General features: G+C 36.0%; 1 protein-coding gene and 1 long non-coding RNA gene across 2 annotated transcripts; one reads left to right on the top strand and one right to left on the bottom strand.

The window, feature by feature from the left end:
* Nucleotides 1-900: 900 nt before the first annotated feature.
* On the top strand, nucleotides 901-10,321 carry LOC147490310 (phospholipid-transporting ATPase 1-like). The gene is given in 8 exon segments (XM_086572062.1): nucleotides 901-2,577; nucleotides 3,867-4,191; nucleotides 4,556-5,297; nucleotides 5,468-5,591; nucleotides 5,748-5,967; nucleotides 7,076-7,534; nucleotides 7,618-7,915; nucleotides 9,680-10,321. Coding segments are annotated over 7 exon segments (3,600 nt in total). The 5' UTR covers nucleotides 901-1,046; the 3' UTR covers nucleotides 7,817-7,915; nucleotides 9,680-10,321.
* A 2,317-nt stretch (nucleotides 10,322-12,638) lies between these two features.
* Nucleotides 12,639-16,623, bottom strand: LOC147490309 (uncharacterized). The gene is made up of 3 exons (XR_015201469.1): nucleotides 16,136-16,623; nucleotides 13,609-13,649; nucleotides 12,639-13,039 (listed from the first exon to the last, which is right to left on the bottom strand). It is a non-coding gene; the product is annotated as an uncharacterized LOC147490309 (long non-coding RNA).
* Between the last annotated feature and the right edge of the window lie 738 nt (nucleotides 16,624-17,361).

Genomic DNA, 17,361 nt, shown 5'->3' with positions numbered 1-17,361 from the left:
CGTTACATTATGAGGAATATATGAGATTTGATTGGATAACTGGAGTAGTAATATCAATTACTTTTAGCAAATCATATTGTTTTCCAACTAATAACAAATACTAGCTTACATAAATAAATAAATAAAAAGGCTAAAAATAAAAAAAAAAAAAAAAAAAAAATAGAAGCAAAAAGTCAAGATGGTTTAACAAAAAAAAAGTCCCAAAGTTTTTTCGGTTACTAAAAAAAATAAAAATAAAAATAAAATCCCAAAGTTGTTATTTGGGTCAAGGATTCAATTAATCTCCTTTGATCCGATATCTGTTGAAAACTCAAAAAGTCCTATTAAATAGGGTGAATTGGCAAACAAAACAAAATAACTTATATAGGATTAGGACCAACTCCCAAAACTCCTAATTTAAAAAAAAAAAATTAGAGTATTTTCGTGTGGTCCCCTACGTTAAGAAACAAAACCAGAAAGCAGTTGCAGACCAGACTATAAAAAGACACCCGTCACACCAGCCCAATTTCATGCTTTGCCACCCACTCACTCTCTCTCTCTCTCATTCATTCATGCAAACATTTACGTTTCCTCAATTCCTCCCACTTTATGAACCCTAATAATTAATTCTTCTTTCCAAAAAAAAAATATATATATATATATTTTTGCACTTAAGCAACTCGAATACAAACAGAAATCTCTCTCTCTCTATCTACGCTGGCACCACTTACTAATGACTTGACGCTGACTGAAAAGTTTGTACTTTATTTATTTATTAATATTTATTATGAAAAGTAATGATTTAGTTTTCAGTGCATTAATACATCTGTGTCAGGTTCATTTACCCGAAATTCGAGACGATAAGATTTGAGATTCTTTGCTTGGTTCTGAAATTCTCCATTTTATATATTTGTTAAAAAGTGTTAGGAATTGGTTGGGTAAATTAGGAGGAATGGGGATGGAATTTGTGGGAAAGGCAGCAGCTGGAATTCCTAATAGGAGAATTGGTACTAGTCCTATGATTTTGTAGGTTTTGTTCCTACAATGTGTTGTATGGAGGATTATTTATGACTTCTGGTCAGCCATTGCTATCGATAACATCGGATTCCCCAGATTTGAAATCTTTGGGTTGTCATTTTGAGGACAACACTGAAGACTTTACATTTGATACTAACTTAGTTGGAGATGATAGAAAAGTAGTATCTAGGGGAACCATGGATGTGGAAATGCTGGGGTTTGAAGATTCTAGTTCGGAAAAGGGGAAGCGAGGTCGCCACAAGAATGGGGAGTGTGAGGAGGAGAATGCGAGATTGATTTATGTTAATGATGCGAGGAGGACAAATGACAAGTTTGAGTTCACAGGAAATGAGATTCGTACTAGCAAGTACACGATTATAAGCTTCTTGCCGAAAAATCTGTTTATTCAGTTCCACAGAGTTGCTTACTTGTATTTCCTAGCCATTGCTGTTCTGAACCAGCTCCCTCCACTTGCTGTGTTTGGAAGAACTGTATCACTGTTTCCTCTACTGTTTGTCCTTTCGGTTACAGCTATCAAAGATGGCTACGAAGATTGGCGAAGACACAGGTCCGATCGGAAAGAGAATAACCGAGAGGCTCTAGTTCTTCAATATGGTCATTTCAGAATGAAGAAATGGAAGAATATTCGGGCTGGTGAGGTTGTTAGAATATGTGCTAATGAGACAATTCCATGCGACATGGTTTTGTTAGGGACGAGCGATCCAAGCGGTATAGCATACATTCAGACGATGAATCTCGATGGCGAGTCAAACCTGAAGACAAGGTATGCTAGGCAGGAAACAAGTTCAATGGATTTTGAGGGGGGGAACATTTCGGGGCTGATCAGATGTGAGCAGCCCAATAGAAATATTTATGACTTCATGGCCAATATGGAATTCAGGGGGCATAAGTTTCCTCTTAGTCAATCAAACATCATCTTGCGTGGTTGCCAGCTAAAGAATACAATGTGGGCAATTGGTGTTGTTGTCTATGCTGGGCAAGAGACAAAGGCAATGTTGAACAGTGCTGCATCTCCCTCGAAAAGGAGCAGACTGGAGACCTATATGAATAGGGAAACCCTTTGGTTATCTATTTTTCTTTTGCTCATGTGTGGAGTCGTGTCGACTGGGATGGGCCTATGGCTTTTGCGCCATAAAGATAAGCTTGATATTTTACCTTATTACAGAAGAAGTTACATCACAAATGGGTTGAACAATGGGAAATATTACAGATATTATGGGTTACCTATGGAGACATTCTTCTCATTTTTGAGTTCTATAATAGTGTTTCAGATTATGATACCCATATCTTTGTATATTACAATGGAGTTAGTTCGGTTGGGACAGTCGTACTTCATGATTGAAGATGAGCAGATGTATGACGAAAGTACAAATTCCAGATTCCAGTGCAGATCATTAAATATCAATGAGGATCTAGGTCAGATTAGATACATCTTTTCAGATAAGACAGGGACACTGACTGAAAACAAAATGGAGTTTCGCAGAGCCATTGTGTATGGGAAGGATTATGGGAACTCCTTGCATGTTGGTGACGATCCATCGCAGGAAGAAGGCATTACAGGTACAATAATTTCTCTATTCACAAAAAAAATTGTTGGTCAGAATACTTGTTTTTGCTTCTGCCAAACACATTGTGACACTAGAATATATGCAATTCAGTGGCATACCTAGAAATTAACTTCCTAACAGAATTTATGTTGTCTTGAATTAAGTAGATGAAAAGGGAAAAGCAACCACTATTTTAATATTTTTATTACTTCGTGTTTACACGATATGTGCGTACTAGTTTATTGCTTCCCTTCCTGAGTTAACGCCCTTTAATAAGAATTTTTCTTGTTATTGTTGCTTTTGTATACTATGCTGTTTTGAAATAAGAAGATAAAAAGGAAAAGCAACCCCTGATTTTATTTCAGCATGTTTAGACCACATGTGCATGCTACTCTGTTGCCTCCTTTCCTTGCTGTGATATTCACATGCCTTTTTTTTTTTTTTTACACCATTTCATTAGAATTGTATTGCGGTTTGTTGCTTGTACTGTACGTTCTATCTAGCAAAGAGGCTATATTATCCAACTCTACATCATTCAGTTCCGTCGTGAATTTGAATTCCAAAGTTGATCTTTCTCCTTTGAACGTGAGACTCTGCACGTCGCGAAGCCTTTTTTTCTAGATTTTGTGTCAATAGATAGGAATTGGTTAAACTCCTCTCCTCCATGAACTCATCTTGAGCAGTCACTCTCTTTAAAATTGTGAAAGACAATGGACGATCTCCCACTCTCTCAACTCATCCCTCTGGCACCAAATCTGGCCAAGCTCATCCCACACATGGCAAACTTAGTTGATGACGCCAAGCACCCAGTAGACTCGTAAATCCTGTCCTAGCAAACCATCATAGATCCATAGCGAACTTCTGTATGCTCTAAAGGAAAATTTTAAGCTGGCCTTTATCCCCTGTTAAGTCCATTGTTCATGGTGGCATAAACAAGGATTGAAAATAGACTAGGAGACTGGAAAGCTTATATTCTTTAACGAATCCTTTAGCCCATCCTATCCAAGATTTAGGCAAGCATGTGATGTTGTGATCAGTGAATGCAAATGTTGTTATTTCCTTGTGGCTAACTAAACTATGAGGATGTCTTGGAATATTGTTTCTCTTCAGGAAGTTGTTTCCTGCGATCTAATTGTGTTGTTATACATATGAGCATTTAATTATCTAAGTGTCTGTGTATAAGAAAGTAAAAACACCTGGTTCTTTATTCTGTGCATATTGTATGCTGTAAACTAATGTCTGAGATCTCTCTTTTCTGAGCTCACAATATGGGTTTGTTATTCCAACAGGGGTTTCAGGAAGAAAAAAGATGGAAGCTTAAATCTGAAATAACTGTTGACGATGAACTTGTTGGCGCTACTGCATAAAGACTTAGATGGAAAGGAAAGGATTGCGCTCATGAGTTTTTCCTTACATTGGCAGCTTGTAATACTGTGATTCCAATACTCAGCCGAAGTTCTTCTGGTTGTATGGGGGTTCAGATTCATGGAGATGTAGAAGCAATCGACTATCAGGGTGAATCTCCTGATGAACAAGCTCTTGTCACTGCTGCATCTGCTTATGGGTACACTCTAATTGAACGCACATCTGGGCACATTGTCATTGATGTGAATGGTGAGAAACAAAGGTAAACACTGAAACATTAGAAAGCGTACACTAATATTGTTAATGTGCTTTTATTGTTATCATTGTATTATTGTTACTTTTATCTGATTTGGGAAACTACCATTATTATATTAAATTTTGTATAAAAATGTTCAATTTTAGGACAATGTTCCTGCAAGAGAGGGGGTTAAAACACAAGAATGATACTTAAAAATTGGTTGTAGATATAGGTGTGTAGATCTAGGGTGGCTTCTGTGTGACTTGTGAAATAGGTGAAGTTGGTGGCAGCTACTGCATCGTTCCTTTTTTTGTGACGCTTTCTGCTATAAATATATTATCAATTTATTAAATCCAATCTTTTCTACTGATCCAAATTTATATTCTAGGTTGGATGTACTGGGTCTGCATGAGTTTGATAGTGTGCGCAAGAGAATGTCAGTTGTTATTAGATTTCCCAACAATGCTGTGAAAGTTCTGGTGAAAGGTGCTGATACTTCAATGTTCAGTATTTTGGCAAAAGACACTGAAATTTCTGGTCACAGAATACCTGTGGCTGTCGATACTAGACAAGCTACACAACATTACTTGACTGATTATTCATCACAAGGTTTACGCACACTTGTTGTAGCGTCAAGGGATCTTACAGATGCGGAACTTGATGAGTGGCAGTTCAGTTATGAAGAAGCTAGCACTTCACTTACTGACAGAACCACGAAGCTGCGTCAAACTGCTGCGCTGATTGAATGTAGATTAAATCTTCTTGGAGCTACGGCTATTGAGGACAAACTACAAGAAGGTGTACCAGAAACTATTGAATCCCTCCGGCAAGCAGGTATCAAAGTCTGGGTTCTTACTGGAGATAAGCAGGAGACTGCAATTTCAATTGGACTCTCTTGCAAACTTTTGACCTCAGATATGCAGCAGATTATCATAAACGGTTATTCAGAAGACGAATGCAGAAATCTTTTGGCTGACGCAAAAACTAAATATGGAGTGAAACCAGCAGGTTATAAGAACAAGAATATCGAATTGCAAAAAGATGTGCCAGGTGTGCTGAATACTCCACTAGCACTTATAATTGACGGGAACAGTCTTGTCTACATCTTGGAAAAAGATCTCGAACGAGAGGCATGATTCATTTCCTTCTTATTTCTTACCCTTTTCATATTCAAAACCTTCATATTTTCGCATAATTGGGCTGATTGAAAGGCTATTATCTTAAAATATCAGTTGAACTGCTTCTAATTCTTAAGCAATTTAGTAATCATTATCTGATCTAGAGCATGTGTTATCTACAGCTTTTTGATCTGGCAATTTCCTGTAAGGTTGTGCTTTGCTGTCGTGTTGCTCCTCTTCAGAAGGCTGGTATTGTTGATCTAATTAAGAGCAGGACCGATGACATGACACTGGCAATAGGCGATGGTAAGTTTATTATATGCTTTGCTTCATTCTGACTTTAGGTTTGAACTTTGTGAGCCATGTGCTGGAAAGTCTGCCTCTGCCATCAGCACCTTTTATTGTTTGAGTAGATTTCTCTATGACAGTTGAGCTTTCCTGCTTATAGAAAATATTCTGCAGGGGCTAATGATGTCTCAATGATTCAAATGGCGGATGTTGGTGTTGGAATTTGTGGTCAGGAAGGACGTCAAGCGGTTATGGCATCAGATTTTGCAATGGGACAGTTCCGGTTTTTGAAAAGATTACTCCTTGTGCATGGGCATTGGAATTATCAGCGTGTTGGTTATTTGGTTTTGTACAACTTCTATCGCAATGCTGTGTTTGTATTGATGTTGTTCTGGTATGCTGTTCCTCCTGATATGTCTATTCTGTTGATTTTCCTTGAGAGACAGATAAATTTAAGCTTGCAGAAACATTCTTTATTCTGGATACTTTATTAGACATATCCAGCCAAGAAGTAGAATTGATATGACAAATTGATTGAGAATTTACTTATTTATTTGGTTTTGTTTTTGCCCATTTTTTTCTATGTGATTAATAATATACACCGAACCAAAATTTAACCTGAACCATTATAAAATATCACATAACTTTAGTGTATCTGTTGCCTACTGTTATAACTGTAGAATTTAATTAGTAGGGAACCAAACTTAGGGAGGTAATGGATAGTGCTCAGCGGATGACAATTGCTGAGAGTTGATGCTTTTTGCCCTCTCACATGGTATTCTTTCATAAAACTGATGATGGTTATCTGAAGCCTTAATCCAATTAGTGTGTGGTTTGAGAGAATCACAGCCCCCCAAAACTGTATGCCCCCTCTAGCACCTCCTCATTCCTCAACTAGTTTTATCCTAAAAGTTTGTTTTCTTTCTAAATTCAAGATACCTTATCATATGAGATACTTCTACTGAGAATCAAGTAATCAAGTAATCTGCAAAGTAGATTAGGTTCTGCGATGAGTTGGTTATGGACTTATGGTCAAGACTGTCGATTGGGGAAGTGTGGGCTTTGGCTATACCCAGTTTCAGGAAACTCGATGTTCTGGTAAAGTTTCAAAATTGACATCCTATACTGGCTAACTTAGCAGATTACAATTTTCTTCATAAGTTTGTTAGTAGGTTGAATAGGTCTTCACTTTTCACTGAACCTATAATATATAATTGCATAATTAGGAAGTGCTTTCTCCTTTGTCGATATTTGATTTTCATCTTATAATTGCTAGTTTATATGTATATTGCATGCTAGATACTCAGACCTGTAACAAGTTGATTGCTGATACTATTGTTATTAACTTGTAAATTAGAACTTGAATATGATGTGGAATATTTGTTTCAGTTTAATTTGTTTATCCCTTGTATTCACGGATTATGTTTATGTTTCGCTGCTTTAACCACCCCCCCCCCCTTCTATTTGTCGGTTCTTCTCAATTGAAAGTTGTTTATCTGCAGGTATATATTGTGTACAGACTTTTCAACCTCATCTGCACTAACAGACTGGAGTAGCATGTTATACTCTATTATCTATACTTCTGTCCCTACAATTGTTGTGGGTATTCTAGACAAGGATTTAAGTCATAGGACGCTGCTCCAGTTTCCTAAACTCTATACCTCAGGGCATAGGCATGAAAGTTATAACATGAAGCTCTTCTGGATTACAATGATTGACACAATGTGGCAAAGCCTTGTTCTCTTCTATATACCTGTATTCATATATGAGGATAGCACAATTGACATTTGGAGTCTTGGAAGTCTATGGACAATTGCAGTTGTTGTCCTTGTGAATATTCACTTAGCAATGGACATTCAACGTTGGCTTTTGATCACTCATGTTGCTACCTGGGGATCTATATTCATCACTTTTGGCTGTATAGTAATTTTGGATTCGATTCCTATATTCCCCAATTACGGGTTAGTTTGGTCATTTGAATATTTTATTTACTTGTGCTGAAACTTTAATTTGCAGTGCTTATGGAGTTATGTACTTTTTGCAGGACAATTTATCATCTTGTGAAGTCGCCTACTTATTGGCTCGCCATTTTACTTGTAACAATCTTGGCTCTGCTCCCCCGTCTTCTTCTGAAAGTTATACATCAATTTTTTTGGCCTTCAGATATCCAGATAGCCAGAGAAGCTGAAATATTGAGACGGCCTAACCATTTGCGAACCAAAAAATATCAAGGTTCAACTTGACATGTATATTAATGTGTTATAGACAGACCCTAATTTCATTGGACTTGGAGTTCATCCATCACACCATGTGCTTATGGAGCTTGTCTTGGAAAATATATGGTAAATACGCGCCTCCAATTTTTTGGTTCTTTTATTTGATCTTAGAAATATTTTTTTAGGCAAGACAGTAAACATGAATCTCTTTAGCGTGAATAATGATGCTGACTTTCTGAGTTAATGTTTTGAATGTAATGCATATTATTCTGATGATAGATCCTGTCCGAGTCTTTTTCTTTTTTGGATTGGTAAAAGTGTAGATATCTTATATAAGAAAGTGAAGAATGTAGATACATTACAAGTACATGAGCGAGAGGAAAAAACACAAAAGAAAAATATGTCATGTTGAAACAGTAACATGTGCCCATCAACGAATCCCATCTGAAGTCATATTTGCCAAAACGTGTATCCCTTCCCATCTCTTAAACCAAAGAATTATCAACCCTTCGATAGAAATGATAATTTCCTCGGCCAATGGTGAACTATCTTCAAAATATCTTCAATTCCTCTCCACATTCTACTTGCGCCAGAGCTTCCTGTTTGAGTTTTAGACTCCTGGTAGGAATTGCTTTTTGCTTGTCCTCCTTTGTTTTAAAATATAGGACACAGTTTTTCAGGTGAACGAGTCTTATAGTTAGCGTGGTCTTTATACATCTTAAGTCACCCTACTGCACACATCACTCCAACACGCTCTGGGACATAACTCTACGGCCTTATGGCACCTCCAGTGCACTGCTTGCCCCTTGTCCCTAGCACCGCTACTTGTGTTATCCAAAACACCAAAAAGAAACTTATTTTACATTTTGACAAAAAAAAATGTTTGAAACTGGAGAGTTGGAGTCATTTGAAATTATTAGTGTTTTTTTAACAATAACAAATGGAAAAAGGTGGCAAAGTCATAATCCACCTTTCACAGTTCATAGTTGTAAAATTCAGGAGATAATGGGGTTCTGCTTTTGTAATTTCCCCCTTCTGTAGACCCTCCCTCTGTTTTTGTACCACTTTTTATTTTCACAATATATGTTGCTCGGTGAAACTGAAATTGTATTAATAGAGCAATGGCGGCTAAAGAAGAAAGAGGAAACATTACATTTAAGAAAACCCAAACTGAAATCCCTCCCATGTCTAAGTGTAACAAACAATCCCACCTAATCACAAATTGCTCAACGGGCCCCTAAGCTTTCTGAGTTCTTTATACCACTGAAATATGAAAGCCGTCACAGAAAAAATGAGCTTTTCTTGTTGCAGATACTCCCCTTTATTTATCTACCAAAAAACTAATATACTCCCTTTAAAATGTCTCCAGTTCCATGAATCTACAACTTATAAGAAGTTGGCAGCCTTCACATATTTTTTAGTTATTTGGAGATAGTTTTAGGTTGGCATCTTGACTAGAGCATGGTAATTGCCATTCTCCTACTCCGTGTGTGTGAATAAATGTTTTGGAAAAGTTGTTTGTATGGTGATAGTTGTAATGAGACCAACCTACCCGAAACTGACATGACAAGTCATTATCTGCCTGAATGGGTTCCTTTTACAGGAACTTTTCCACGAGTTTATGTGACTGCATACTGGAAAAGTATTAGGTCTTCGCAAATAGCAAATGCCAAATATTAGGACAACATTTTGTGTCCAGGTTTGTTTATTGCACATTACCCCCATCACACGATGAGATTGCCTTTGAAGTGTTATTCCCCCCCCCACCCACCCACCCCCACCCAAAGTCATTTCTAATCACACGATGAGATTGCCTTTGAAGTGTTATTTTTTTGCTTCCTCAATCACAGTATGAGACTATGATATATGCTAATTAGTTGTCTTTTCCAGGAGTGATCTTCATTTGACAGATGATCAAGCAATGACGGGACTCAGAGCTTACCAGAAAAATGTAAATGACGGGACTCGGAGCTTACCAGAAAAATGTAAATGACGGGAATCAGAGCTTATCAGAGTAATCAGGTGTAGAAATGAAACTTAGATTCTTTGGTTTGGCAAGGAAGAAACTCCAAAGTTATCAGGAAACATATTTCAGATCTGTCGAGGCAGCAGAGGTAGATGGTGAAGTGAACTGCAGGTGGGAGGGTGGGTAGGGCGCTTCTTGTAGAATGCCACTGAGGAGAATTTTTTTATTCCAACGAAGAACTAAAGCAGCACCCTCTTCATCTTTCCCACGGTAGAGCAGATATACAAGTTGCCCGTCTCAAAGGGATGATACACGCACAGGCATATTACAACTAATGAAATTGTATATTCTGTATTTCTACTCCATTATTTTGGTTAGTTGGTGCCAAAAGTCCAAAGGTTCTGAACTTATGTATCTTTGGTTGTTAGATTAAAGATATGGCCTCAGCAGGGTTTTGAGACGGACCCATTCAGACCTGGGTTTGTTCCTGTTTGTGTGCTTGTGTATGGATGTGACATTTATGGGTCACTCTTTTTGGTCTTCAATACGAATGTGCTTATAAATTTCTTGTGGTGTGTTAGACCAAGTTCTTTCCTTTGTGCTCTTTAAGGATTGTTCTGTTGCCAAATTTCAGGGCTTAGGCCTTAGGATATTAAGATTTTGTCAAAAGAGGGAATACAGATCGAAGTCATTATGCTACGTGAGAAAAAGTAAAAAAAAAAAAAAAATGGAGCCAAAACAGACTGTTTGTCTAATTCTTCTGGTTTTACTTGTGGTTTCAAATATCAGTGAATTACCGAAAACAAACACGCACACACACATATATATATATATAGCCCCGCTCTTATAGGGACGTCTATATATATATATATATATATACTAGAATTTAACCCGTGGCTATGCCACTCAAGTCATTATGAATGTAAAAATTACATCTAGTCTTCGTGGAAGCGATAAAAAATTGCATATGTTTCCAAATAATCGTACATAATTGATCTAACTTGAATGACATTTTTACAATACGAATGTATAGTAATGTTCTCAGCTTGGCCAGAGGCATCGTAATGTTCCCACCACTTCTCATGCCACTCATCACCCATTCTATGCTTCCCCCACTTGTCTGCAGTTTTCTCCGTATATAGACTAAGAGTTAACGATAAAAAAGTGATATAATCAGCCCTACCTTACTCACAAACTTCCATTTATCTCATGAGTAAAACTATATCATATATGGGAATAAAATGGTTTATTAATGTTATTATCTTTATTATAGGCCATAAACTTACCTTAAGTCCATAAAGCTCGAGCAAGCACTTCATCTCGCAAATCTTCACCTCTACTTGGAGGCAACTCTATCTGTTTCAAAGTTATGTGTAACTTAGTCATTAACATAGAATACATACATTAATGGCTGCAAAGATGACAAAGCTCGGTCCCCCAAGGCGTGGTCGACAAAATTAAGGTCCTCCCTGCAATCCTTTTAGTGGTGGATCATAAGAGTCGATGTACTGAACCAACCTGCAGTTGAAAAATGATAAAACTAACAACATCTTATAAAAAAAACAGTATGAACCAAAAAGAACCTTTCAATGTGAAGTGTCCGTGATTAAGTTTATTCATGGCTTATTCGTTATGTAACAGGACATGATTCTCACTTCAAATATATTCATTGATTGGTGTGAGTGATGATCGACACCTCTATATGAGGTATCTGGGGCTCTGGGCATGTGACGTGGGACAGGATAGTCAATAGTGGTGATGATTCTCGTGTATAAAAAATGGACCTGACCAACAGTTCTCGCTTAGGAACTATCGAAGGTTATGTGTCTGTGATCTTGAGTTCATTAAAGTTTCGTGCACCTGGGCCAACACAGTTACTTGTTCTTAGATCCCAAGCCAGAGGTTAGGAATTAGGACTTACTTTCAGCCCGGGTCCCAGATAGAAACCTAGCCAATAAAGCTTATAAGTCTATAACTTCCAACTATGCGCCAATCACTTCCATGTCCCTAAAACCCTTGCTTGGACGCCAACGTTGGCACTAATCTATCTACTTCTTCTTCGTGCGTGGAACTTTGGGCAAAACTCTTGTTGAAACTCGTAAATGCACGGCCTTTGAGGTTTTGAGGACAGAGGAATGCTTTGTTAATTGATGCATCCTCCATTTGCTTGGTTTTTTTTATGAGACCTATGTTTTTATGTTTCGTTTTGTTTTTTGTTGTTGTTTTTCCCCTCGAGAAAGGAAAAAGGAAATCTTGTGCTAAAAAAATAGATGTTGAGAGTCGGGCTTCAATGCTTCTAAAGCGTGAGAGCTTTATATAGCCTTGGATATATATCATATGAGATATATCATATGGCCCAGGTAAAAGCTTCTTCGGATATATATCATACTAGGTATAACCCGTGCCTTCAGCACTGTTGTCTTTAGGTTTCTTAAAAAAACAAAGTTAATATATATAATTACTCAATATAATTTGTTTAATGTTCACCAAAAAAAACATATATTCCTATAAGACATGTCAACTTTAACATGTGTAGTTGCAGTTTTTGACTTAATTGAATAATTTTTAATTATATTAATATGAGCTCTTATGGTCAACACGGTACATATTTTTATTTAGATACTTTAGTAGATTTTTTTTAATAAAAAATATAGTTAATTGTTAATGGTGTTATTATATCCAATTGATCTACATTTCTAGTGGCCATGTTTATTGGTATAGTTTTTTAAATCATGGAATATGTCTAGAAACTTGACAATGGTATATGTATTTTGCAAAATAGACCTCTTTAATTAAATATATTGCATACAAAGACACAATATATAGTTAAGGAACTACTTAATGATTACAATTTGCAAGCAATGCAACTTGTACAACTATGACTCCCACCAAATATCACCTTCAATAAACTTCATTAAAGATGTGTCTACTCTTTGTACAGATAAAAGTAAAAAACTTTGATGAAATAAAATACACAACAATACAATATTAACCAAATATGCATTAAGTTAAACCCATTCAAGGGTCAACCACCCATAAGGAGCTTCAATGATGATCTTTCAAAAAATGCCAACTTTTACTTATACTTCTAAATTCATTTTAGGAGGTTCATCAATTTCCACAATCCACTTGTATTCGATGGACTATAAGGTTGGTGGTACCTTGTTGTCAAGCCAATGCAAACACCTTATACTAATTTCTCTTGGGCATTCTTGATTGAGACGTGTTTGATGCAACTGGGTGAATACCCATTCCAATATATGCATTAGCTAGGTGTTGCAGTCCTGTGGAAAAGAGTAATGTTAGACTTTAGGATGCTAAATTTCTCATCTAGGATTATCGGGAAAAAAAGAGCAATTTAACATCGCTCGACTTTAAGCTCGATCAAGTCGACTCAGCTTAGTGAAATTTCCACTATTTGAAAGTACTTATAAAAACAGATCTAGCCATCAACTTAGTCAAATCTCAAAAAGTCTGCACTACAATAACTGTTTTTGGTTCCCAGTTGATTCGAAAATTGTATCGATTTCAAATACCATAAGAATTCTATAATTCATAGATTTTTTCCCGGCTTTCTTGAGAAGAGTCCTAGGGATTCTTATTGTATTGTGAAAAAGAGATGCATATGTGTACATTTAGTCCCAAATTAGGTATGGGGATTGTGAAAATCTATTTACGCTACCTTCTGAAAATTTTGGTTCTACATGACACCACTCATGAAACCATTTAATCCAACAATGGAGGATGAGTAACGACAACAACACAAAAATGAAATCCTTTCAACAAATTAGTTAGCATATATGATAAAAAAATATTCATTCCATTTCAAAATCTATAAAGAAAAGAAAATGACCTTTATCTTGGAAACCACTATTGTGGAAGTCACAAACATACCTGTAAAAAAAAGGGAAAATAAAAAGTCTGACTTCAAATAGTGAAGAGTGACTACAATGAATACACACAAATCATTCCCAAACCAAAAACTGGTTTTATAGACATGTTGCCATTGCTAGCTTCTTATATACGTCTGGTCCATATAATATTCTACTACTCAAAAAACCCTAGCAAGAATCATTAACACCTACCATGCTAGCCACTACTTCTTCCACGAACAAATTCTAACTAAATCAGGGTAAACTATTATGCTTATATGATGACCCTCAATGCAATTAAAATTGAAAACGTGTTGACAAAGAAAACAAAAGTACTTCCTACCATTTTCTTGGATACATGCTATATAAAAACAAAGTCAAAACATTTGCAATTAATTTAGGATCATAACCCTATTCATCAATAATAGGTTGGTGCTAACCTCGACTGCGGAACCACGGTATCAAGACTCAATGCATGAACACTTCGCGATTGTAATCTTAAGCACATACATAAACTATTATTCTTAAAGATGTGGACCTGAAAGTATAAAATTCAACAAAAGTTTAGAATGAACATCCACACACAAAAAATGTTAAACCACAAAAACACGAAGTACAAAATTGGTCATATTATGAATAAACAAATTCATTCTTCAACCATATATAAACCGTATAAACAAACTAATATAAATGACACCCAAATGCCTCAACCCCACTAAGCTATATGTATATTAGAAAATAACATATTGAGATAAGGAACAGGAGTATTTCTATCCAATATTATCAGGTGAAAGGGAATGCCTGGTGCTCTAGGCTCCCCAAATTGTGTTTTTGATAACAATTTGCCTACGGAGACCAACCGGTTCAAACATGAAACAATGGCCACTACAATTATTAGGAGATGAGATCGAGTATCTCTTGTACAACAATAATCCTCTCTTATTATCTTCCTGCTCACCCCGTTTAAGCTATTATTGGTTTAAGGTTACCACCCCATGCTTTATGTTGCCCGCCTCCGCTTAGGTAGTATCGCTTGTATGTTTGCCAACCTTTTCAACTACCAACTTGCCTCTCATGAATACACAATTCAGTATGCAAACACGACCACTATATACTATGGCAACCTAAAGGGCATAGTTTTTTTAGTTCAAACCATACTATTTTGCAAACAGATATAATTAAGAAAATCTGACCCATGTAGAAACAACACGACAAACCATGGAAAGTATAGTCTTAAGCATACTGGAAAAGAAAAATAAATATGAAACATAACAAAGTCCATGTAAGGATCAAACAACTGCCGGTTGCAAGACTTTGAGTCTACGTGTGACATAGTTTTTTTAGTTCAAACCATACTATTTTGCAAACAGATATAATTAAGAAAATCTGACCCATGTAGAAACAACACGACAAACCATGGAAAGTATAGTCTTAAGCATACTGGAAAAGAAAAGTAAATATGAAACATAACAAAGTCTATGTAAGGATCAAACAACTGCCGGTTGCAAGACTTTGAGTTTACGTGTGATTGGAACAATTAAAATTAGAAATAGGATGCCCATACCATTTCTATGGAATAAAATAAAACCTAGAAGCCTATGTTTTCTTACAATGCTTCTTGTCTCGTTTTAAGGCTCACTCAACCAACTTCTTGTGTTTTGTGTTCTTTCACGACTCTTTCCTAAATATATGAAGTCAAAGCAATAAATTAAGGAGGAACATCTAAAATTAATGTCATCTTTCACTTTTGCTTTTTTTCCAAATCTTTTGGTAAAGTAAAGGCTATATAGTATGTAATTTTTTCATGAGTAGTATACCTTGTTTAGAAAAAACCAAAGTTTAGAAAAATACTACAAAAAGAAAAAGAAAAAGAAAAACATGATTAAGAAACCGTAACTTAAAATGAGCAAGTATGACACTTCACCCCAAAGAAATCTGAGATCCATGAGAACTGATGAAGTGGGATAAGACGTGCTTCAACTCAAATAAAGTACAGTAAGAAACGAAAGTATATAGTCCAATTCATGCCAACGAAACATTAAAAATCTACCGAGTTTAGTCCTTTCAAAAAGAAAAAATAAAAGAAACAGAAAATTAGTGGTTTAGTAACTATGCAAGGGCTTGTAACGCTGTTTTGAATTTATTATCCTTGATAATGCTACTTTTCAAGCTAACACTATAAACTCATTCCCAATTCATATTGTCTTCTACTCAGTCACCTACACCATCAACATTAATAACTACTCTGAAAATTAGCATGTACTAATTTTTTTAGCTAGATCAAATAATTGCTTATGGATAGTGATGTAAAATAAGTCGTCACTATCACTATTTGAACAATGATGATAAAGATATTCTTAATAGATAAATTCAAACATGCACGGTCTAATAAAATTTCATGTGATGTAAGCGAGATACCTCGACAAACGATAGGAACAAAATCGCAAACTACATATTCAAAATTGACATGGCAAAACAATACAACAAAAACTCTATTTAATATCAAACCTGGGTGGATATAAATTATTTGCCATGGAGAGAATACCAGCACCAATATGTTTCAACTCGGGTTTTATCTCATCTTCAAATTTCTAACCATATATTGATTCGCCACCACGACTTGTACCAGTAGGATCTCCACCTTGCACAACAAAATCCTCAATAATGCGGTGGAATTTGACATTGTCGTAATAACCTCTTCGAGATAGCTCAATGAAGTTTCTACAAGTTCTTGGAGCATGTTTGTAGTACAACTCGATAGTGAATGGACCCATGGAAGTTTCTAGTGTGACCTCAGGTGGTCCACCTTCTACACATGTTGACTGTACTCAATCCCAACGTGTTAAGATCCAATCCACAAATGCATGGTTCTGCCAGAGTATAAGTTGACCAACAATGGATGACCTCTTAAGCTTATCAATAGTTTCTACACAATGTAGCACTTGTACTAAAATAAATAGCATAATACGACAAAAAAAATGGAAAAAATACAATTAGTAAAGTACACACTTTTATATAAAAAAAAGAGAGAGAATTGGTTAGAGTAGTTAGTTAGGCAACTAAATTGATGCAATTTCATCGGAGTCGTTGCTTGAAAAATTGTCCATATGTAATATTTTAGAAAGACATGTAATAAAAGGATGAATCATAGTCCAGATTGCACAAAGTCTGTATAAATAATTGAAGATCAATTTCATCAAATAGATACTAATCAAAGCAAAGGAAGGACTCAAAGACACCATAGTGCTAACCCACAATGATTGCAAATCAAGAAGAGAGAAAGCACAAGTGTTAGTATTCAACACAAACTAATTAGCCCATCTCTCATTTCTCTCTACCTTACTCTTTCTTTCCTTAAGTTTCTAGTTCCAACCAAACCTCAGTAAAAGGCCACTGATTTCTTGTGTTTTTTCTACCAATTTTGTTCATAATTAAACATACATTTATGTCTCTTTTACTTCTTGTCGTTCTTATCTTTCCCCTGTCTAGCTATTTAGGTAACTTCTCTTAACATATTTCTTTCTCACGTAGTGCTACATCAAATTATGGCAGAGTGGAAGAAAAAATATTTGGCATTCGGCCCACAAACCACAAAAATAATAAAAATCACATGAATCACAACCAATACGCACCCCAAAAAAATATATTAAAATGTCGGCCCAAAAGTTATGTGCAATGTAGGAACAAAAATACCCAAATCTATCTGTACACCAGGTTCCCCAGAAAATCGTGTG

The sequence above is a fragment of the Coptis chinensis genome, chromosome 7 (assembly GCF_015680905.1).
Source record: "Coptis chinensis isolate HL-2020 chromosome 7, ASM1568090v1, whole genome shotgun sequence".
NCBI lineage: Eukaryota > Viridiplantae > Streptophyta > Magnoliopsida > Ranunculales > Ranunculaceae > Coptis > Coptis chinensis.
The sequence above is the reverse complement of the archived record's forward strand: the minus strand, read 5'-3'. Positions and strand labels throughout refer to the sequence as shown.